The 21044-nt window shown below is 32.9% G+C and overlaps 2 protein-coding genes across 2 annotated transcripts; one reads left to right on the forward strand and one right to left on the reverse strand.

The window, feature by feature from the left end:
* Positions 1-1325: 1325 nt before the first annotated feature.
* Positions 1326-7930, forward strand: LOC141701616 (serine/threonine-protein kinase BSK1-like). The gene is made up of 9 exons (XM_074505250.1): positions 1326-1776; positions 1865-2000; positions 2971-3104; positions 3247-3352; positions 3806-3891; positions 6189-6377; positions 6814-6978; positions 7057-7170; positions 7435-7930. The coding sequence occupies exons 1-9, from the start codon at positions 1444-1446 to the stop codon at positions 7678-7680; spliced, it is 1509 nt and encodes a 502-aa protein (XP_074361351.1). The 5' UTR covers positions 1326-1443; the 3' UTR covers positions 7681-7930.
* A 6097-nt stretch (positions 7931-14027) lies between these two features.
* LOC141701619 (ATP-dependent zinc metalloprotease FTSH, chloroplastic-like) lies at positions 14028-17325 on the reverse strand. Its single transcript, XM_074505254.1, has 5 exons — positions 15891-17325; positions 15121-15367; positions 14841-15024; positions 14501-14672; positions 14028-14377 (listed from the first exon to the last, which is right to left on the reverse strand). Exons 1-5 carry the CDS (start codon positions 17199-17201, stop codon positions 14156-14158), a joined length of 2136 nt encoding a protein of 711 aa, XP_074361355.1. The 5' UTR covers positions 17202-17325; the 3' UTR covers positions 14028-14155.
* Between the last annotated feature and the right edge of the window lie 3719 nt (positions 17326-21044).

Genomic DNA, 21044 nt, shown 5'->3' on the forward strand with positions numbered 1-21044 from the left:
TTTACTCGAGATACGTTAATATAATTAAAAATATTAATGTTTGTTATATTAGAAATATTACAAATAATTCTAACTAGCTAAATTAAAGAATAAAATAATGTTAAATATTTGTCTCATCTTTTATATTTTTAAATTTATTTTTTGGTTTAAGTATTTGATCACAAAATATTCACATATTTTATGTTGATAAATTGAATATAAGAAAGGTTTAATATTAATCTAAGAGAGGTTTAATATTTTATGTTAATTGTAAAATTTTTAGTGAATTCAATGTACAAAGAGGCGAGTACGGTTTATAGGGGAGGGAAAATGATTTTTTTTTAAAAAATGTATACCACTAAATATTGGAGATAAGTCTAACAGCCTAGTAAAGTTGTTATAGTTACGACACAAAACTAGAATTAGATCATTATTACGTAGAATAGTGCACGCCTACGCATGCAGGCTTTGTAAGGGTAATATTAGAACATATTTATTAAAAATGGAAACACATTTTTTTGGGACAACTTAAAATGGAAACTCAGCCAAAAGAATTGGGACGGAGGGAGTAACATTTAAGATTATAAGATTCTCTTGATATATTTATCTATTATCTTAAATTTCTAGAACGACCGATTATATAACAAAAATGACCAAATTCAGCTACATATAAGTTATAGTAATATTTAATTTAATAAAATATAAACCACTAAAAGAAGGCAAACTAATGTTTTATTTTGCTATAACAATGGTGGAACAAACAAAGTTGGCACTCATTGCCGAGAAGAGAATCATTGCAAAAGTGAAAGAAAAAAGGTGTTTCTCAATAGAAAATATAAAACAGGAAAAAAGTAAAAATAGGATACTCCAATAGAAAAACACGGGAAAGATATACACACGCATGACATATGAATGCGACTGCACAAGCACAACAGGAAAGACGACCAAGACACTTGTTCTCTAACTTCGTTCACTTTACCATATTACCCTCCCCATCATTTTCAAATTACTCCACACCCGTCCGTACCTCTCCTACTACTAAAAATCCAAATGACCGAATATTAATATGCGAAAGTATTTGACTCAAATCAAATCGGATTGGTTGCGATATGTTGTATATTTTTTAGATAAATATATAGAACACCGGCACACAACATATATTATTACATAATTTTCAAACTAAATATAAATTATTCTATCAACTTCTGATAAATTTAATAAAAAGAAGTCAAAAAATAAATTTAATAATGTCCGATTCAATCCAATTTACGAACGCATGCTTCCGTGTGCAGACAAAGCATACAAAACACAACGCGCAAACAAATTGTTTTATTTCTCCTTTTTCTCCACCTATTTGCAAATTGCAATAATAAGTTCATAAAAGTTAGTGTTCATCTAGTGGTATATTGTAGGCCTTGTTTGGTTATGTTTTTTCGTGTTAGCACCGAGTCAACTCACTGAGTCATGGGTTGCTGCGAGTCATCTTGCTGGAAGAAACCATCTCTCCACCGCAAAGATCATCAACACGCAGTCCAAACACAGCCTTACGCCTCTAACGGCGCCACCACCACCACCGCCGGAACCACCGCCGTCTCTGACGGAGGAGTTCCGGCGTTCTCCGAGTTCTCACTCTCCGACTTAAAAACAGCTACTAATAACTTCAGTTCTGAGTTTATCGTATCGGAGAGCGGCGAAAAAGCCCCAAATGTTGTGTACAAAGGAAGGTTACAGAATCGGAGATGGATTGCTATTAAGAAGTTTAGTAAGATGGCCTGGCCTGATCCCAAGCAGTTTGCGGTATCGAATTTGTATTTAGTTTTATGTTTATGGAAAATTTTCGTGTTTTCGGGTTTTTGAATTGAATTAGGGTTTAATGTTTTTGTAGGATGAAGCTTGGGGAGTTGGAAAGCTGAGATATAAGAGATTAGCTAATTTAATTGGTTATTGTTGCGATGGAGATGAGAGGCTACTTGTTGCTGAGTACATGCCTAATGATACTCTTGCTAAACATTTGTTTCACTGTATGTTATTTATTTTAAAGTTTGTTTGGCTAATGTGGTAATTTTGGTTACGAAATTGCATTATGTTAGTGACCCCCCAAAACATAATTAGTTACGTAATTATGTTATAATTTGGTTAAACTTTGTTAAGTGGTTTGGATTTCTATATGTAGGTAGAGTATGTTTTAGTGTGTCGTGTTTTGAAATCACTAGTGTTCGCCGAGATGGAATAGAGAGTGCCTTTGCAATTAAAAAAAATGCTTAGGGTTGTTTTGTAGTGGTTGGCATTGGATGAAACGATGAACTTGTAATGTACATTGGTAACAAGATTTGTCATATGAAAAAGTTTGATAATGTTTAGCTATGAAAGACTTTAGTTGTGGTGTAAAGTAGTGTTCGGTTAACTGAAGAGTTATAGTGCTTAACTCGGTGTGCTGGTGTGAAGTAGTTACATTTATTTTTGGAGGTACTATGCTTCTATGCCCATCCCAGGTTGGTGGATAATTTGCCAGCATAAATCTGTTGAATTATGGCTTATGGCCTAATCTCTCTGAATTTAACATGAAATTGGAATTACTAGTGTGCATGCAGCGTGCTCATGGAAGTCCCTAATCTCTCTGAACCCATTGTAATTTCCCGTACCCTTATTAGGCTTGGTACTTCATACAACGTGTCAATGATCTAACTTAATGTGAGTATTTGTTGGTAAATAAGAAACAAAAGACTTGTTTTTTAATTGTATATGTTCGCGGGGAAACTTGTTCTCTATGTTTTACCTGTCGTCCATCTATATTACGATTCATGTACTAAATGTAGGTTTGCATTCTAGCTTTTTAGTACACTTTTATAGAGCTTGATCTGAATAATCATACCAGTTGGTCAATCGGAAGTACGACATGCTGTTTTTCTTTTAAGTGAATACTTGACCTCTTGAAAAGTTTCTCTAGAGTAGGTTTATAAATATTGTACTTCTGTTGGTCTTGTTTTACAGGGGAAAATCAAACTATCGAATGGGCTATGCGGTTACGAGTTGCTTTTTATATTGCTGATGCATTGAATCATTGTAGTGCTGAAGGACGTCCACTCTACCATGACTTAAATGCATACAGGGTTCTATTTGACGAGGTTTTTTTTCTAGTCTCCTGTTTCCAAACGTCTAAAGATTAATACCCATGCTTTCATATGCATGTATATATGGTTTTTGATTAGACATGGTAATGACAATTAGACAGTATTGATTTGATTTCCTAGTGCATGGTTTTTGCAGAATGGTGATCCAAGGCTATCATGTTTTGGCTTTATGAAAAATAGCAGAGATGGCAAAAGTTACAGCACAAACCTTGCTTATACACCTCCAGAGTATTTAAGAAATGGTAATTTTTTTTCTTTTGTGTATCATGTTGTTTTAAGGTGACATTATCCAGTGTTTGTAGTCCAGTGTTATAGTGAAACTTTTGGTAGTTGTTATATTCTCTTATCGTATTCATGTTGCTAATGCTAATAGTGTATGTGATGGATGTGTTTTTTCTCCAAAGTTATTTGGACAAAATAAAACATGGAGAGATTTAATCTTGAAGGAAGCAGCAGGTCAATGTGTAAATGAATGACATGTCAGACTGTTAAGTGTATTATGTAGCATTTTGTTAGTAGTTTATCACCAAAAACAAATAGTTATATGTAGCGATGTATTTGAGATGAAGAATGAGGCTGTGCCGTAATTATGGAAAAAATCAGTTAATAGTCTTAGAATATGTGGATTTATCTGGAACTAAATAGTGGTAACTTTTAACAAATATGCGGTAATAACCATTTGCTAACCCTTTTAGGGAGGGTCACTCCAGAGAGTGTTATCTTCAGCTTCGGAACTGTTCTTTTGGATCTTCTGAGTGGAAAGCATATCCCACCTAGCCATGTAAGTTTTTTTGTGCTGTTACTGCTACATATACTCTTGAAGTAGAACTTGCATTTGGGCCAACCAATTGTTTTTTGTTTTGGATTAATAAATATGAACAGACATGCAGATTAATCAATGATTGTATGGTGATAATTAATGTTTCCATGTTCCTCTATTTTCAATTTAGTAATATCAGCTACTTGTAAGTGCTGGTTCCCCTTTCCTTTTTCTCTTCCACTTGAGGTCAATGGACATGGTTTGAGGATGAGGAGGTCTTCTTTTCTTGTATTAACTGTTTCATATACATGAATTGGGGGGGTTTTGGTTCCTCGTCTTTTATGTCTTGTTTTCCGAATCATTTTCAAACCCTTGTCTACCAAGTTAAACTTCATTTTCATGGGGCCAAGTCAGTTTAATTGCACATTTTAAAACAAAAGAGTTGGTTTACAAAATGGAAGAAATGAGGCATGCTATCTTCTTTATACATGGCCGTTTGTATCATGGTATTTACAAAGGTATAGTACAATCACTACCTACGATGGATTATAAAGGTCCATTACGGATCAGGGGTGTGCACTCAAGATGAGTTAAATATGCATGTGTTGGTAATCATGAACATCCTATCTTTTAGTCTTCCCAACTGCTATTGTATCAATCCAGTTACACATTGATCCGGTGAATATGTTGGCTTTTCTATTTATAATGTGTGAATTATGAACTGTTGGTTTTGGCTGGTTGCTCGTACGCTGGAAGTACACATTATATTTGTTCGCAATATGAATTTAAATTCTCTAATTCAACGCATCTGTGTACCATCATTGTAGCCAAAATAGAGATCCCATGAATCTTTTGGTGTTCACATTTTTTGTTGTTAATCAAAAACCCTAATATTATACTACAGACTCAACCCGTGTAATCAAACCTAATCTAGCATTCAGCAAATTAGCTACTTTTAAGTCCTGGTTCCCCTTTCCCTTTTTCTCTTCCACTTTAGGCCACCACGCATGGTTTGAGCATTTCCTATATTCTCATGTTTCATGTACATGAGCCATGGAGAGTTTTGGTCCCTCACTCCCTCGTTATTTATGTCGTGTTTGGAAAATCAGTTCCAAAACCTTTGTATACCAAGATTAAGTTCCTTTCCATGGAGCTGAGTCTGTTCTTTCAGTTGCACATTCGAAACAAAAGGGTTAGTTTACAAGGAAGAAATGAGGCATGCTATCTTCTTTTTATATAGCCTTGTGTATCATGGTATTAACGTAGGTATCCCTACATTCACTACTTATGATGGATTAAATATGTGTGCACTCAAGATGTGTTAAATATGCATGCATTGGTATTTTACTGAATGCCTTATCTTCTAGTCTTCCCAACTGCTATTTCGTGTAAGCCAGTTACACATTGATCAGGTCTCTTTGTTGCCTTTTACATGTATGATATGTGAATGATGAGGTGTGGATTTTGGCTGGTTGTGCGTACTCTAAAGTTACACAGTAGCCATGTTTGCTTTGTGTATTTAAAATACTCTAATCTTAGCCATCTCTGTACCATTTTTATAGCTGAAGTAGAGATTCCATCAAGTTCTTTTTGGTGTTGGGATTTTTATATTAATCGATAACCCTAATATCAAACTACATGTTCAACCCTATTCAACCCCCATAATCAAACCTAATCTTACATTTGGATAAGCTCATCACTTTTTTCTTAAATAGTCGATATATACATCTACATAATATAATTGAAGGTCAATATTATAGAGCAATTATCAGTGTTCGAATAATACTTGGGCAAAGGGGATAGAAGAAAAAATTTAAACTTATGTTGCTTATTTGTATTAAAATAACTGACATCAATTTGCTGTCCTCTTTTTTGGTTATTTTTTCTTAGAAAAAAGGACTTAATTGTAAATCATAACTTTATCCCTGACTACTGCCTTCCTAATTAATTATAGGAAATAATCTGGATTGTTGATTAGAATTTAATTCAAGGTTTGTTGTCAGTTCTCTTTTTCTCCAAATTAATTAGTTCCCATTTGGAACCTAGCAAGGGAGGGGGAGGGGGAGAGGAGAATTTTTTTGCATGCTTAATAAAATTTTTGAAATGCATTTTCTTTTGAGGATATTTAGTTATTATATTTACTGTAAGATGTCCTCATTCGAGGACAGTAGATTTAATAAGTGTAGTCCCAAAAATGGATTAGTGAACTTCTGTATAGCATATCATTTTGGTTGCAATGAGTTTTAGTGCCCGATAGTCTGCTGTACCAAATTAATTAGTTTTTTTTTCCGTTGCACTTATAGTTTATGTTCATGCAGGCACTCGATATGATTCGTGGGAAAAACATTCTCTTATTGATGGACTCACATTTGGAGGGGAACTTTTCAACTGAAGAAGCAACTGTAGTTTTTGATCTTGCATCAAGATGCTTGCAATATGAACCAAGGGAACGACCAAATACCAAGGATCTCTATGAAACACTTGAACCACTGCAAAATAAATCTGATGTAATTACTCATCCTTTACCTTTACCTAAACTTTCCACGATTTTAAATTATAAAATTATAAAATTATAATTAATGGACAGTAGAGTGTAAATTGGCCTTCTTTTTAAAAGAAATTGATAATACTCTATCTGCTGCTTTGTGTGTCTACACTGTTTGCTTGATTTTAGCCAGCATTTATTAGCATGTTTCCTGCCTCTTTTCTCAAATTCAAATATATTCAGTTTTTCGGTCCTGTTATTCAATTTTGCGAGGATTTCGTTCTTGGATCTTGACCTGCAGTTGTATCTTCTAATCATATCTCTCAACTCTCGTAATAATATCACATTCTTACTACAATGCTGTCAAATATTTCATAGTTGCTTTAATATTAGTTGGTGAAGAATAAACAGAATTAGCAGTAGTACTTGAAGACAACAAATTTCATTCTTTCCTGCAGGTTTCATCTTATGTTATGCTGGGCATTCCAAAACATGAGGAAGCACCTCCTACTCCGCAGCACCCGCTATCTCCTATGGGTGATGCCTGTTCACGGATGGACCTCACAGCGATACATCAGATTTTGGTGATGACACACTATAAAGATGATGAAGGAACAAACGAGGTATTAATATTGAAATTGCTTACAACTCAAAAGTTTCAGTGTTATTTTTGCTGAAGTATGCATTGCATTGATTTTTAGTTATCTTTCCAAGAGTGGACCCAGCAGATGAGGGATATGCTAGAGGCAAGGAAGCGTGGAGACTTGGCATTTAGAGACAAAGATTTTAGAACTGCCATTGATTGTTATTCGCAGGTATGAAATGCAGGTTCTTTGCACTTATTTATTCTCGTTATGATATAAGCTATCAACAGAATCTGTGGATCCCCATAGCTCCGTGGCTTTACTGAAATCCCCACCCTCATTTAAGTGGTAAAACTTCCCCCAATTTTGGAAAGCATTGTGTGAACTTTCCAATTTATTCTCTTATGTGGGATTGGATTGGGAAGAAAACGAGGAAGGGGGATATGTTTATGAATCCTTGATGCTTGGCTGACACGATTTTAATTGTTTTCTCAGTTCATTGATGTGGGAACCATGGTTTCACCAACTGTCTTTGCACGGAGGAGCCTCTGCTACCTACTTTGTGATCAACCTGATGCTGCACTTCGCGATGGAATGCAAGCACAATGTGTATACCCAGATTGGTCTACTGCCTTCTATGTGCAGGCAGTTGCACTTGCCAAGCTCAACATGCAGAAAGATGCAGCTGATATGTTGAATGAAGCTGCTACACTAGAAGAAAAAAGGCAACAACGAAGATGATTTCGAAGAATCTACTGGGCTTCATAAATATCTTTATACAGCTGTATTAATTTTGTTGGCAAAAAATGCACCAGTTAGTGTTTAATCCATATTAATAAACTATTTAGAAGTAAATGTATAATTATACCAACAGCGGAGTAGTTTGGTGGAAATCCATAGTTGTACCATAAGAAAAGTGAAGTTTTTTCTGTTGCCATTAAAATTGCTTCATTCTTTTACTAAATTCGTTTAGTAACCGTTTGCTTTTCGATATGATGCTCGTACTCCTTTTTTACTTAAATTGATTGACGTGTAAGGGTCATCCGTGATCTGTATCAAGTATCAACATATGTCTATACTATTTTTTTTACCTTTTCCTTGTGAAGCAAAGTCTACAAGGTTTGATTAATTGCATTGCTCATGCGAGATAACACGCATATAGGCGTGTGCAAAAATTTCTATCAACAATTCAAATCAACCATTTTAAATCATCCAAACCGAAATTTGGTTATAAGAATTGAAAAATCGATATACTCCCTCTATCCGAAATATACTAATAAGGTAATGATCTAATTTTTTTTATTATAATTTTAAAATATATAAAAATATTAATGAAAACCCGCTAATGTTATTAAAAAACAAGACATGCCGGTAAAAAAAAATCATTAAATCGAAAAATTCCATTCAAACATAAACCACATCTTAAAACTCTGAAAACCCTAAATAACGACAAGGATAAATTAAAATGAAGAACTAAACACTTAGAACTTGAACACCAAGAGCCTCGATAATTTACTTGTCGTTTCTTTTATGTCTGTGTATATAGTATCATATATGTCCAAAAAAATATATTGTCATCCAGAAAGAACCCCAAAAGAACAAAGAAGCACGAACAAGTCCATCCCTTGCGCAAAAGTTCCACATATGAACAATAGTGATCATGAAGAATAGTGATCTCACGAGATGCTGGCCTGGTGCCGACACGGAATCTCATCGAATAACTGAACTGCACATAGTATCCTCTATCAGGTAAATTAGGTGATATAGCACGCTTCACAATATTATTCATTGTTACTTATGTTAAATTGTTTGGATATATGGACATTTTGTACGGGTAATAAACTAGTTAAATATATATCGAGTCATACCCAGTACTCAGATTGTACAGTCACAGCTATTTAGCGATTAGTAGTAAATTAGGACAACAGGTCAGATGGGAAACTTAGAACCATAAAAAAGATTATCTTAAAAAACGATAACATTATAACAATAATAATAAAATATTATTAAATTAGTATATTGTGTTGGTCTGTTGCCGAATGCAAGTCCTAGCTAATAACAAGTCAAATCGGTGCAACTTCTACTCTACGGGTAAGGCCAACTTGACATGATATAACAGAATCTCCAACCACTGTGAGCTAAAAATCCTATGTGAGATTTAGGAAATCTGAACAATATATTCTGAACGATTACAATTTCTGAATGAATTGATAATCTGAACTAAATCAGTAATACCTGTTTGATATATTGTATCAAATTTTCTGAATGAAAAAAATTCCAATTTTTTTACATTAAATTTTATCATTTGTTTTTGTAGTGTTTCACCAAATTTAATTTAATTAATTACCCGAGTATAAATTATTATTATATTTTATAATTATTTAAAGTATATACACATTACACGGTTATAATAAAATAAACGGAATTTACCAAAAATACTACTATTTGTAAAATTATTTGCAATTTTACAAATTTCTGAAAAAATTTGTAAAAATACTTTTTTACTCTAAAAATATTTGGAAAAATATGATGTTATAAGGATAGCTTATACAATATTTATTTGATTCTCAATCATAAAAGAGTGGAAGTTGTGAAACTATAGAAAGGTAAATTCATCTAGGGCTGGCATACTACTGATCATGGATGGTTCAGCTAAATGTTTTATACTCACTCGTCCACAAGAATTTGGACTCGTCCAGGTGAATAAATATCCCAACAAACAATCTGAATAGCAAAGTAAGGAATCGTTCAGTCCAGCCAGCTTCGTTCACTTGTAAACAAATGGGCCCTTAGATATAAATTTTAGATTAAAAAACATCACTCCCACATTATTTGTTAGCAAAAAATTTAGATATCATTCAGGTCTTCTATATTTGTTATATTTGTTGAATCTGTAGGTCTTCCAATGTCAAATTTAATTCATGTTTAAATCTAAATATATACATTACTAGGTACACATACACATTAAATATGCATATATTTATATAATATTTAATACATAAATATTAAAATTATTATTTTATATATAATATTTTTTAATTTATATAATATTAAGTGTGAAAATATTGTTCTCTTATTAACAAAATTTATTAATTATTTTTAACAAACAATATATATATATATACATATAACTTTTGAAATTGATATTTTAACTTTAATTCTATTGATTTTTTTGAAGACTTTAATCCGTGCACTGTCACAATTTTTTTATGTTTTCTTAAGGCGAATTGTTTCGATCCCCTAAAAGCAAAATGAAGACTTTATGAGTTTAAGAATATAAAATAACTAGTTGAAGATAAAGAGATGAACAAGAAAATAACAATATATTTACGTAATTTTCACCAAAAACGGTTCTGCTGTTTCTCGTCAATTAGTTCACGCAACTACGTTCTTAATATATCTATCTATCTACATCTATACTATAGTATTATAAGCGAAATTTCTTTTGATCACTTGTTTAACACGTGCCTAAAAAAATTGATACATCTTCCAAAAAAAAGTTTAAATAAATATAATTTACTTAAAAAATTAAATCATATATATACTATAATTATAAACACTATGAATTATTATCTAACATAATTTCTAATCGCACTCAACTTCTACTAGAGAACCAAAAACTTCTAAAATTAATTTTTAATAAATTAAATTATAATATAACAAAATAATTAATAAACCAATAAAAAATTAAAAAAAAACAATAACAAATTATCCACATATATCATTGATATTCAAGACCCCCACTTTGTTGTAGGCTCTCCACGGCGCAACGAAACGTACTATAGATTGCGGTTGGCCTTTTTAAGATTTTAACTATCTAAATTTTGAATCTTTCAATAATATAATACATACAAAACAATACGTAAATATTTTAACTTAATTAATCTCAATAATATATAATTATTATTTTTTATAATTTATTTTCATACTATAATAAAATAATAAAATTACAAATATTATAATTAGTCCGTGCATCGCACGGGTTATAAGCTAGTCTATACTATCTATATCTATACTATACTATTATAAGCGAAACATACTTTCGTTTGGTCAGTTGGTTAACACCTTCCTAAAAAATTTGATACACCTTCCAAAAAAAGGTTTAAATAAATATAATTTACTTAAAAAATTAAATCACATATATAATATAATTATAAACACTATGAATTATTATCTAACATAATTTCTAATCGCACTCAACTTCTTTATTACCAGGGAACCAAACACTTCTAAAACTAATTTTTAATAAATTAAATTATAATATAACAAAATAATTAATAAACCAATAAAAAATTAAAAAAAAACAATAACAAATCATTCACATATATCATTGCTATTCAAGACCCCCACTTTGCTGTAGGCTCTCCACCAGCGCAACGAAACGTAATATAGATTACGGTTGACCTTTTTAAGATTTTAACTATCTAAAATTTGAATCTTTCAATAATATAATACATACAAAATAATACGTAAATATTTTAACTTAATTAATCTCAATAATATATATTTATTATCTTTTATAATTTATTTTTATACTATAATAAAATAATAAAATTACAAATATTATAATCAGTTCGTGCATCACACGAGTTATAAACTAGTCTATACTATATTATAATAGACGAAACATTAAAAGTTTGGTAGTCGGTCGGTCAGTACTTGGTGAAATTACTTAATTACCCTTACTTAATTATTTCAATTATAATTATTGGGTCGATCAATTTTATTTCCTAATTGATATTGAAGTCAACTTCTCTATTATTTTACCAATTTCAATTCTATTTTATATCAAACTCCATATCATTATAATTTATATTAAATTCAATTTTTTCTACCAATTTATTAATTTATATTAAATTATATATTATTTTAATTTGTTACTTCGGGTTAAATTAATAAGAAAACTAAATATAATTATTAAGATTTAGTTAACATGTCATGTGAATCGGGTTAAGATAAAATAATAATACTTATTATCTTATTGTTAAAATAATATTATTTCTGGTCAGCGAATCAATTCAAGAATTTGCAGACTGCAGTTGAAAAAGACATATTTATTCAAGAATTGTCCAGGCTCAGGGTGACAGTCGATGTAACAATATTATTATATAAGAATATTTGGGGCGCTTGCATCATTGGTTAAAATAAGAAACGGGATTTAAAATAATTATAAGCGAAATATGGTTTCGTTTGTTCGGTTGGTTGCTACCACCTTCCAAAATAAAGTTTAAACAAATATAATTTTAATAAAAAAATAAATAAATTATCCAATATAACTACAAACTCTAAGAATTATTATACAACTTAATATCCAATTGCATTCAACTTTTTTTTTTACCTCTTTTGTAGGAATCCAAACACTTTCAAAATTTATTTTAGTAATTTAAATTATAATATAACAATAATATAATTAATAAATCTAGAAAATAAATAAAAGAATATTTTAAACAAATAATATCAACCTATCTATCTATTTTATAATATTATAAGAAAAATATGGTTTTGTCTGGTTGATTGGTTAACACTGTCCAAAAAAATAGCCTAATGCTTATTATTTTTTATTAAAAAATAAAAATGCTATAGAGTAAACTGACTCAATTTATGACTCTTTCATTCAGAAAAACACTTTTTGTTCATTCTGCGGACTAAAAATATTATTAAAATTAATTAAAAAAATTCCATATAGACAAGATTTCATTGGTCATTTATATCAAAAACATATTTAGATCGCATAATTAATAAATAAATTTGAAAAATAAGATTAACTAAATTATATTAAAATTAATATCATAAATCAAAACTTATTTAATTTATTTCATAATTTATCTTTATAATAAAAAGTAAGTATAAGTATTGTTAAATTTAAAATAAATATATGAGAATCGTTATATTAATATGAAAAATATTCTAAATCTTAATATTTTAAATATTCAAATTTGAATTCGTCAAAAGTATGATATAAATATATATATATATATATCATTAATTTCAATAATACATAATTATTATATTTTATTTCATTTAATTATCTTTTATATTTTTTTCTATTTTTATAAAAATTATTATATAAATAAGAATATTATATTATAATCACCCCGTGCGATGCACGAGTTATATGCTAGTATATATATATATATATATATATATAAAGTTAGTTAAAAATTATACTATCCTTCTTATTTCTTAATACTCCTTCCAAGCCAATAAATGAGAACAAAGTGAAATTTTGACTTCAAGATTAAAAAAAATAAACTACTACTTATCTTCGAAAAATAATTGATGTGTACTTCATATAAATCATGTCCGGACAAGTACTCTATCATTAAAGGACTGATTTATACTTTTGTCCTAATTTTTACTAGATATTTGACAACAACTTTAAACACATTCAAAGTCACTAGATATTTGACAACAACTTTAAACACATTCAAATTCAGGCTTTTCTCGCCATTTGAAGACTTTTTGATATTTTCACGTGTCCGAATTATTTTGGCCATTGAGGAATTCAAATCATTTCTCTCTCGATCTCTCTTCTTCCTTGTCATCCATTTACAACTATTTTTTTTACAGATTTTTCAAAAAATCCGGCCTGGCTCAACAAAATATGGTGTTGAATTATCAACTATTTACAACTGTTTTTAAGAGATTTTTCAAGAGTTTATCAGAATATGATGCCAGAATTTAAATGGAGATTCGAGGCACGATTATAGCAACTTGATTACGCAAAAGCTATTTAATTTCAGCAACTTGACGATGCAAGTTAAGCCGTAAAATTAGCTCGGGTAGTATAATAAAAATATCAAACGTCATATAATAAAAAAACAAAAAAAATTGGTTTGGATGATTTTAACCGTTCAACCCGCCCAATTCTCACCCCTACACCCTAGCCTACACACCCCTACACCCTACACCCTACACGCAGCCTTGCCATTTTTTGAAAAGGCTCATGAACCCTTGCCTTGTATAGTGTGTCAAGTGTCAACGTGTGTTGATCTCTGTAACTCTTGCGTATGCCTCTCCTTCTCTGTTGCGTATTCTTCAGGCTAAATTTGTTGAATAATCGTTTACTTTTCTTTTTCAATGACACATTATGCAAAATGTTTTTCTCACTCTTGCGTTTGGTGATTAATTGTAAATTGTAATTTCATGTATGGATCTGTATCAACATATTTATACAAGATTTAATTAATTGCATGTGTTAATGCAGAAGGCATGGTTATGCAACATATAGCTCAGCCTTGCCATCGATGAAAAGGCTCATGAACTCTTCCCCATCGACACTTTCCTTCTCTATAAGAAGTAGGGCAAGCTTGTGTAGTATGTCAATGTGTGTGTTGATGATCTCTGTGGCCCTTGCGTACGCCTTCTCTACTAGCTCTCTTACTTCGGAATCCACCACATCAGCAGTTGCCATTGAGTAATCTTTCTGTGATGACATCTGTGTTACAATAATGAAAAAGAAGTCAGCAATGCCCAGGAATAAACCAAGTTCACTACATCAATGTGAGGAAATTCCATGGAATATTTGAGGAACAATTCGGGTATCATGTGAAAATTTTACCTGCTGACCAAGGAAGGGATCCCCTCCGGATCCACCTACAGCCACTTGTCCAATCTTTTTGCTGAACCCAAATCTCTCAACCATCTGACGGGCAACTCGTGATACTTGCATAAAGTCATTTGATGCTCCTGTTGTTACATTCTCTTTGCCAAAAATGACCTCTTCCGCGACCCTGCCATCAAATTAAGGTCAGGAACACAATTCTTTGCACTAGATACATTTATTAGAACTATTTTAGGAATCCACGGGGTCTTCAAAGAAATGTAGTACCAGTGTTCTTATGAACTGAGAAATCTGAACACGTAGTTTACTATGTTAATATAAATATGGTGGAACTAACCTTCCACCAAGAGCAACAGCCATCTGATTCTCAAGGTAACTTCTGCTGTACAAGCCAGATTCAAGCCTCTCTTCACTTGGGGCGAAAAAGGTAAGCCCGCCAGCTTGACCTCGAGGAATGATAGATATTTTGGCTACTGGATCATATTCAGGCATGAGTGCTCCAACCAAAGCATGCCCTGCCTCTGCATGTGCACAGAAATATGCATTGTTAAAAATATGAAGATACTAAAACAACACAATACAAAAGGAAATATCTTGCTAGTTTCTTTAGAACAGACCATGGTAAGCAACCAATTTTTTCTTCTCTTCTGATACAACAGCATTTTTCTTCTCTGGACCAGCAATTATCCTCTCAAGAGCATCAGCAATCTCATCTTTGCTGATTTCTTTAAGTTCGCGTCTAGCGGCAAGAATGGCTGCTTCATTCATCAAGTTTTGCAAATCAGCCCCGGTAAAACCTGGCGTTCTCCTTGCAACCTTATCAAAATCCACATCCTTTGCTAAAGCCTTTCCTCTGGAGTGCACCTACAGATTACAAGAAATGGAATCATAAAGACATATTGAAGTAATCACACTGACTCCTGGTTTTACATGACTGTTAATATTACATACTAACTACCAGAGTCAATACATGATATGCAACGCCTTGAATGGTGATGTTTTTAATTAATATCATATGCTCGTAGTCTCAACAAATAAGCATAGCAAGCCCCCTCACCATTATTGACAAGACATGTCATATTTTCTTGTAGTTCTATTCAAGCAGCTCATATTTAACATTCAAGTAAGCACCGATGATAACAGGAATGATATCGAAACAATTGTAAATATATTACGCATAGATATCTGTCTTAAATTAAATTTAGTCAGAAAATAACATGATGTAGAAATTTTCTATTACTGACAAATGAATTTGGCATCCTACTTTCCTCTATGTAGTTATTCTTCCATATGGTAATCTGAATGCAATCAATTAAAGAACTCACAGCAACCTAGGGACACCATAAAAGAACAATAAAACCAAAAAAATTTAGGTGTGTATGTTAACCTGAAGAATCTTGACTCTGCCGGCAACATCAGGCCTGTCCACTGTAACCTGTCTATCGAACCTTCCAGGCCTTAACAATGCTGAATCAAGAACATCGGGTCTATTGGTAGCAGCCAAGACTATAACCCCAGAATTACCCGAGAATCCATCCATCTCTGTCAACAGCTGGTTAATAGTCTGCTCTCTCTCATCATTTCCACCTCCCATTCCAGCTCCTCTCTGCCTCCCCACAGCATCAATCTCATCGATAAACACAATGCAAGGAGCTTTCGACTTTGCCTTCTCAAACAAATCCCTCACTCTCGACGCACCAACACCAACAAACAATTCCACAAACTCAGAAGCAGCACACGAGAAGAACGGAGTGCCAGCTTCACCTGCCACCGCCCTAGCCAAAAGCGTCTTCCCTGTCCCCGGAGGTCCAACCAAAAGACACCCTTTAGGAATTTTAGCTCCCAAAGCAGTGTACTTATCCGGGTTTTTCAAGAAATCAACCACCTCCTGTAATTCCAATTTAGCCTGATCAGCCCCAGCAACATCAGCAAATGTCACACCAGTCTCAGGAACCTCCTGAAACTTCGATTTCGACCTACCAAAATCCATAGGCCCACCCATCCCACCAGGCCCTCCAGACCCTCCCTGAGCTCTCTGAAACAGAAAAAACAATCCAGCAAAAGCAAGAAATGGAAACAACAAATTCCCAATAAACCCTAACAACCCATTACTAGATTCACCCTCAGAAACCGAAATATCAACACCATTCATAGCTAAAATATCAATTAAATCAGGATCATTAGGCACAACAACACTAGCTCTTCTACCATCAATAGCAGTAAGTTGAAGAACACCCCCATCTTTATTAAACCTAACTCTCTCAACTTTACCCTTTTTAACAGCATTCAAGAACTCACTATACCTCCATTGAGCACCCTCAGGAAGCTCAGAAACAGCTTGAGTTTTGGGAGCATCCAATGAAAGAGTTTGCGAAAAAGGCGAAGACTTTACAGCAGCAGCCTCAGCTTGAATCACCTCAGGAGGGCTTGGAGGTGAAACAATTTCATCTAAAGCAAAAGCTTTTGGTGAAACAGAAGAAAAAAGCAAGGCAGCTAAAGCAGCATTGGAAGTCAAATCTTGAACAAGTCTTAAATTCTTGGGCTTTTTGTTGTTTTTGTGATTAAGAAGTGAATGGGCTATCAAGAATCTTCTTTTAAAGAGTAAAGGTAAAGAAGATGAAGATGATGATCTTGATGTTTTGGGAGTTGGAGGTGAGAGTAGTACTAATTGAGAACCAAAGAATTGCTTAGAAGCCATGAGGTTTTGAAGTTTGAGATGAGGGCTTTTGATCAAAACCCAAGATTCAAATGGTGAAATGAGATTGATGTTGTATATATATGTGTGTGTGTAAGTATTGTTTAGGTACTACATGCTTCAACCAAGTCCATTACTTGAGGAGTTGCTTGGATAGCATCTACGTGTATCAATACATGTCCCTCATCCACACATATTTCTTTTTTGACTTGGATTAGCTATTTATTTTTTCAAAATTCCATTATTTATTTCCAAATCCACCAACTTAATTTGATAAATTTAAGTTGGGTTAAGGTAAAAATACTTAAATCAAACTCTATCTATGCATTTATATAAAAATTAAACATGTTAATGTTATATATTCTCGTACTTAATAAGCGCGGTAAGTATGTTGCAACAATCATCTGTCAAGAATTCGTGTCACTTATCTTGTATAAGAAAGTCATTTTCAATTATCAGGTTGGTAAAAGAATGTTAGAACTGTTGAAATACGATCTAGATTGACTTGCATTTTTATTTTTGAAATTTAATGGTTTGTATTTTTAATTAGTCACGTAATTTGTAGTTTAAAATTGTTCTTAGTTATGAAAATGTTTCTGATGTTCTGGTATTTTGATATATGATTTTAAAACAAACTTGGATTGTACTATATAGCAAGCAACTACAATTTGTGATATCAGCTGCATAATCTAATGAGATTTTACTGATTATCATCATAGCTTTCTGATTACTGATTAAAAACTGTCTACTGTCATTCTTCTCCTGAACTACACTAGTGCACTACCATCTGGTTTCTTATTTTCTGTATCTGTAATCTGTATTTCAAAGCTGGTACACAGACCCCCAGTACAGTGCTAATACTCGCTTGCATAGATCCTCTAGTACACCCTTAGTATGTCGATTAGGATCGACACTTGTGGTGGTTCTTATAGTGTTCAGTCTGATGAATGCACGCGTAAATATCACAAAATGGGGACATCATTTGATGATATACCAGTAGTGAAGGTTGTGTATGCTCTTGGTTTGTTATGAGATGGTCTCAACAGCTTTACGAGGTTCATATAAAAAATAAGGGTTAATGTTATATATTATCGTACTTAATAAGCGAGATAATTATGTTGCAACAGTCGTCTGTCAAGAATCCGGATTTCTTAGGCCGTAACTTGTGTTAGAAAGCCATATATAATCTATCATGCCCGTAAAAAAACGTTACAACCACTGAAATACGATCTAGATTGTCTTACGTTTTTATTTTTGAATATCATTGATTTATAATTTTAATTAGTCACGTACTTTGTAGTTTAAAACTGTTAGTTATAAAACCATTTCTGATGTTCTGGTGTTTGATATTAAAACAAAACTAAATTGTACTATATAGCAAGTATATACAATTTGTAATATGAGGATTCAGGTGCATGATCCAATGAGATTTTATCTGATTATCATCGTAGCCTTGTGATACTGATTAAAATCTGTCTACAGTCATCCTCTTCCTGAACTGAACTAGTGCAGTGCAATACCATCTGGTTTTTTATTCTCTGTATGTGTATTTTAAAAGCGGGTACACAGACCCTCAGCACACTGCTTATACTTGTCCACATAGATTCTCTAGTACACCCTTAGTACGCGATTAGGATAGACACTTGCGGTAGTTCTTATGAAGTGTTCAGTCTAATGAATGCAGGCGCAAATATCACAAAATTGGGACATCATCTGGTAATATACGAGTAGTCAAGGTATATATATGCTCTTGGTTTGTTATGAGATAGTCTCAACATCTGTACGAGATTCATACTTCAGTAACACATTCTTAAGACTTTCTTTCCGTCTAAAAGAAAGATGGCTGACCCAACACTGTTACAGTTTCTGAAACAACTTTTCACTCCAGATCAAGCAGTTTCCCATCTAAACCCCATCCTCTGAACACCGGCAGGATCAGTTGTGCAGATTAAGGGATTCTAAATCTGTCTCCCTCAGCATCAACAATATTAAAGGAACTGGATAGTCTTCAAGATTCGCATCAAGGCATCAATTAGTTGATTCATTTGTCATCATTCCATAGAGCCCTTCCCAAAAAATGTCAGCATTGGATGAGATTCTAGAAGTTCTCTCAGGTTGCTAGTTTTTTGCTCAGTTGTAAGATGAAGTTTTATCGAGTACAAAGGAATCTATTCAAGTGCTCCAATCATATATTTGGAGAAAAACTAGAGAAACTGGCTTGACTCAGGAATCAACAAATCAGTTGCAAAGAGCATAAAGAGTTAGATCAATTTTGGAAATAATATTAGCCTACCACACTTAAATGAAGACAGTTACCTTGTGGCCATTGGAAACATGGTAACAGAAGTACAAGCTGTCAGTTTTTCAGTTGAAGTGATTGTTGTCTCATCACACATGTGTTCGAGACAAAGGCAACTTCAAAGCAAAGTGAATAATTGAAAGTTCCAAATTCAGGCAACCAAAACGTGGTTCGTCGACAAAAAAGAAACAGGAGACCATGAAGTCCAGAGAATTGACGAGGCTTTGAAGCCATGACCATTTAAAAATCCTGCAAAGACATCAACACTGTAGAAAATGTGCTGAAGCAATTGCAGACAATAGAATAGAGTATTCAGGCTCTAATAGTTTCCTCCCATGTGGATCATGCAGCTATGCCTTGCCTGCTTGCAGAAAGGTTAAACGTTTCTTTTCCAGATATTCTTTATTTCCAGATACACTCCAGAAATAATTTCGTATGCTTAAACATGGTGTTTCAGATTCATAAATCACACCAAGAACCTCATGAAGCTACCAAAGTTCAAAGTAGAAAATCTTGTATAAAGATTAGATCAAATTGTCGTTTGTGCTTTGACGTGGATTAACAATATTAGAATTTTAAATAGCTTTTAAGATTCCACAAAATTGAAAATAGCAGAGCACACTTTGAGAGATTTGAGAAATTTAATTATGACTTATAAGATCAGGTACACGCTGTGGTAGAGTACTCGAGTGCATTACAGTACCTTCACTCCTCAGATCTTGAGCTTGCAGCAACGTACGGATAGTTAAATTTAATTAAGCCAATGAAAACTCCCCATTTAACATGTTACAGACTAGAATATGAAGAACTTGATTGAAAAACGTGTCATCAAGCTCGTGTGCACAAGTAATATGTACACAGTAGTGATCCAATTAATTTGTGCATCAAAGTCATGAACTTCATCTGTCAAAGGAGGTTGCTTGATATCATTCGATTTTCTAAAATAGCTGATTAGTACTTTTAGATAGTGCATTTGGGTATTGAATGTTTCCCAATTTCATCATATTCTGCATCTTTCAGGTGTTTAGCAAGACCGTGTTAATAAAGATATCTTGCATACTTCTTTTAAATTGATTTTAAGACATATATAGTAGCCTTCACACATTTAAATAGATTCTGATAGATAATAAAGATGTAGTATTACTAGTACTTGTCTTCTTCTGTGGACCTGTTTACATTTAAGTACAGAACACTCGATTGGTGTACGTACTACGGATGGTTGGGATAGATGCTGTTCTTAAATAGTATTCAAGTTCGACCTGGTGGATGCACGCGTAAAGATCACCTAGCAGGATGACATTCAGTAAAATACAAGTAGTTAAATTGTTTAACCTGATTTAAATTCTTTATCTACATGCTAGGTAGCATGATCCACATTATTAGTTAGAGACGGTGGTTCATCTGATATATTCAACTCCTGTCGAATCTTGTTTCTTGGAATAGTGACATAACCTTATGGAAGTATTTTTAACTCCAGCAAAATGGTGGGACATTTGAGGTAAATGAGATTCCTTATGTTTCCTTTGCTTCTGTATATATACTCATGG

This window comes from Apium graveolens, unplaced genomic scaffold (genome assembly GCF_009905375.1).
Source record: "Apium graveolens cultivar Ventura unplaced genomic scaffold, ASM990537v1 ctg4214, whole genome shotgun sequence".
Classification (NCBI taxonomy): Eukaryota; Viridiplantae; Streptophyta; class Magnoliopsida; order Apiales; family Apiaceae; genus Apium; species Apium graveolens.

Bases quoted from the DNA above. Each gene is read 5' to 3' on its own strand.
- LOC141701616 (XM_074505250.1), top strand. From the start codon at position 1,444: ATGGGTTGCTGCGAGTCATCTTGCTGGAAGAAACCATCTCTCCACCGC. The intron at 2,001-2,970 runs GTATGTTATTTA...CTTGTTTTACAG, and splicing joins TGCTAAACATTTGTTTCACT to GGGAAAATCAAACTATCGAA. The intron at 6,979-7,056 runs GTATTAATATTG...ATTGATTTTTAG, and splicing joins ATGATGAAGGAACAAACGAG to TTATCTTTCCAAGAGTGGAC.
- LOC141701619 (XM_074505254.1), bottom strand. From the start codon at position 17,201: ATGGCTTCTAAGCAATTCTTTGGTTCTCAATTAGTACTACTCTCACCT. The intron at 15,025-15,120 runs GTCTGTTCTAAA...GTGCACATGCAG, and splicing joins AAAATTGGTTGCTTACCATG to AGGCAGGGCATGCTTTGGTT. The intron at 14,673-14,840 runs GTTAGTTCCACC...ATTTGATGGCAG, and splicing joins GCTGTTGCTCTTGGTGGAAG to GGTCGCGGAAGAGGTCATTT.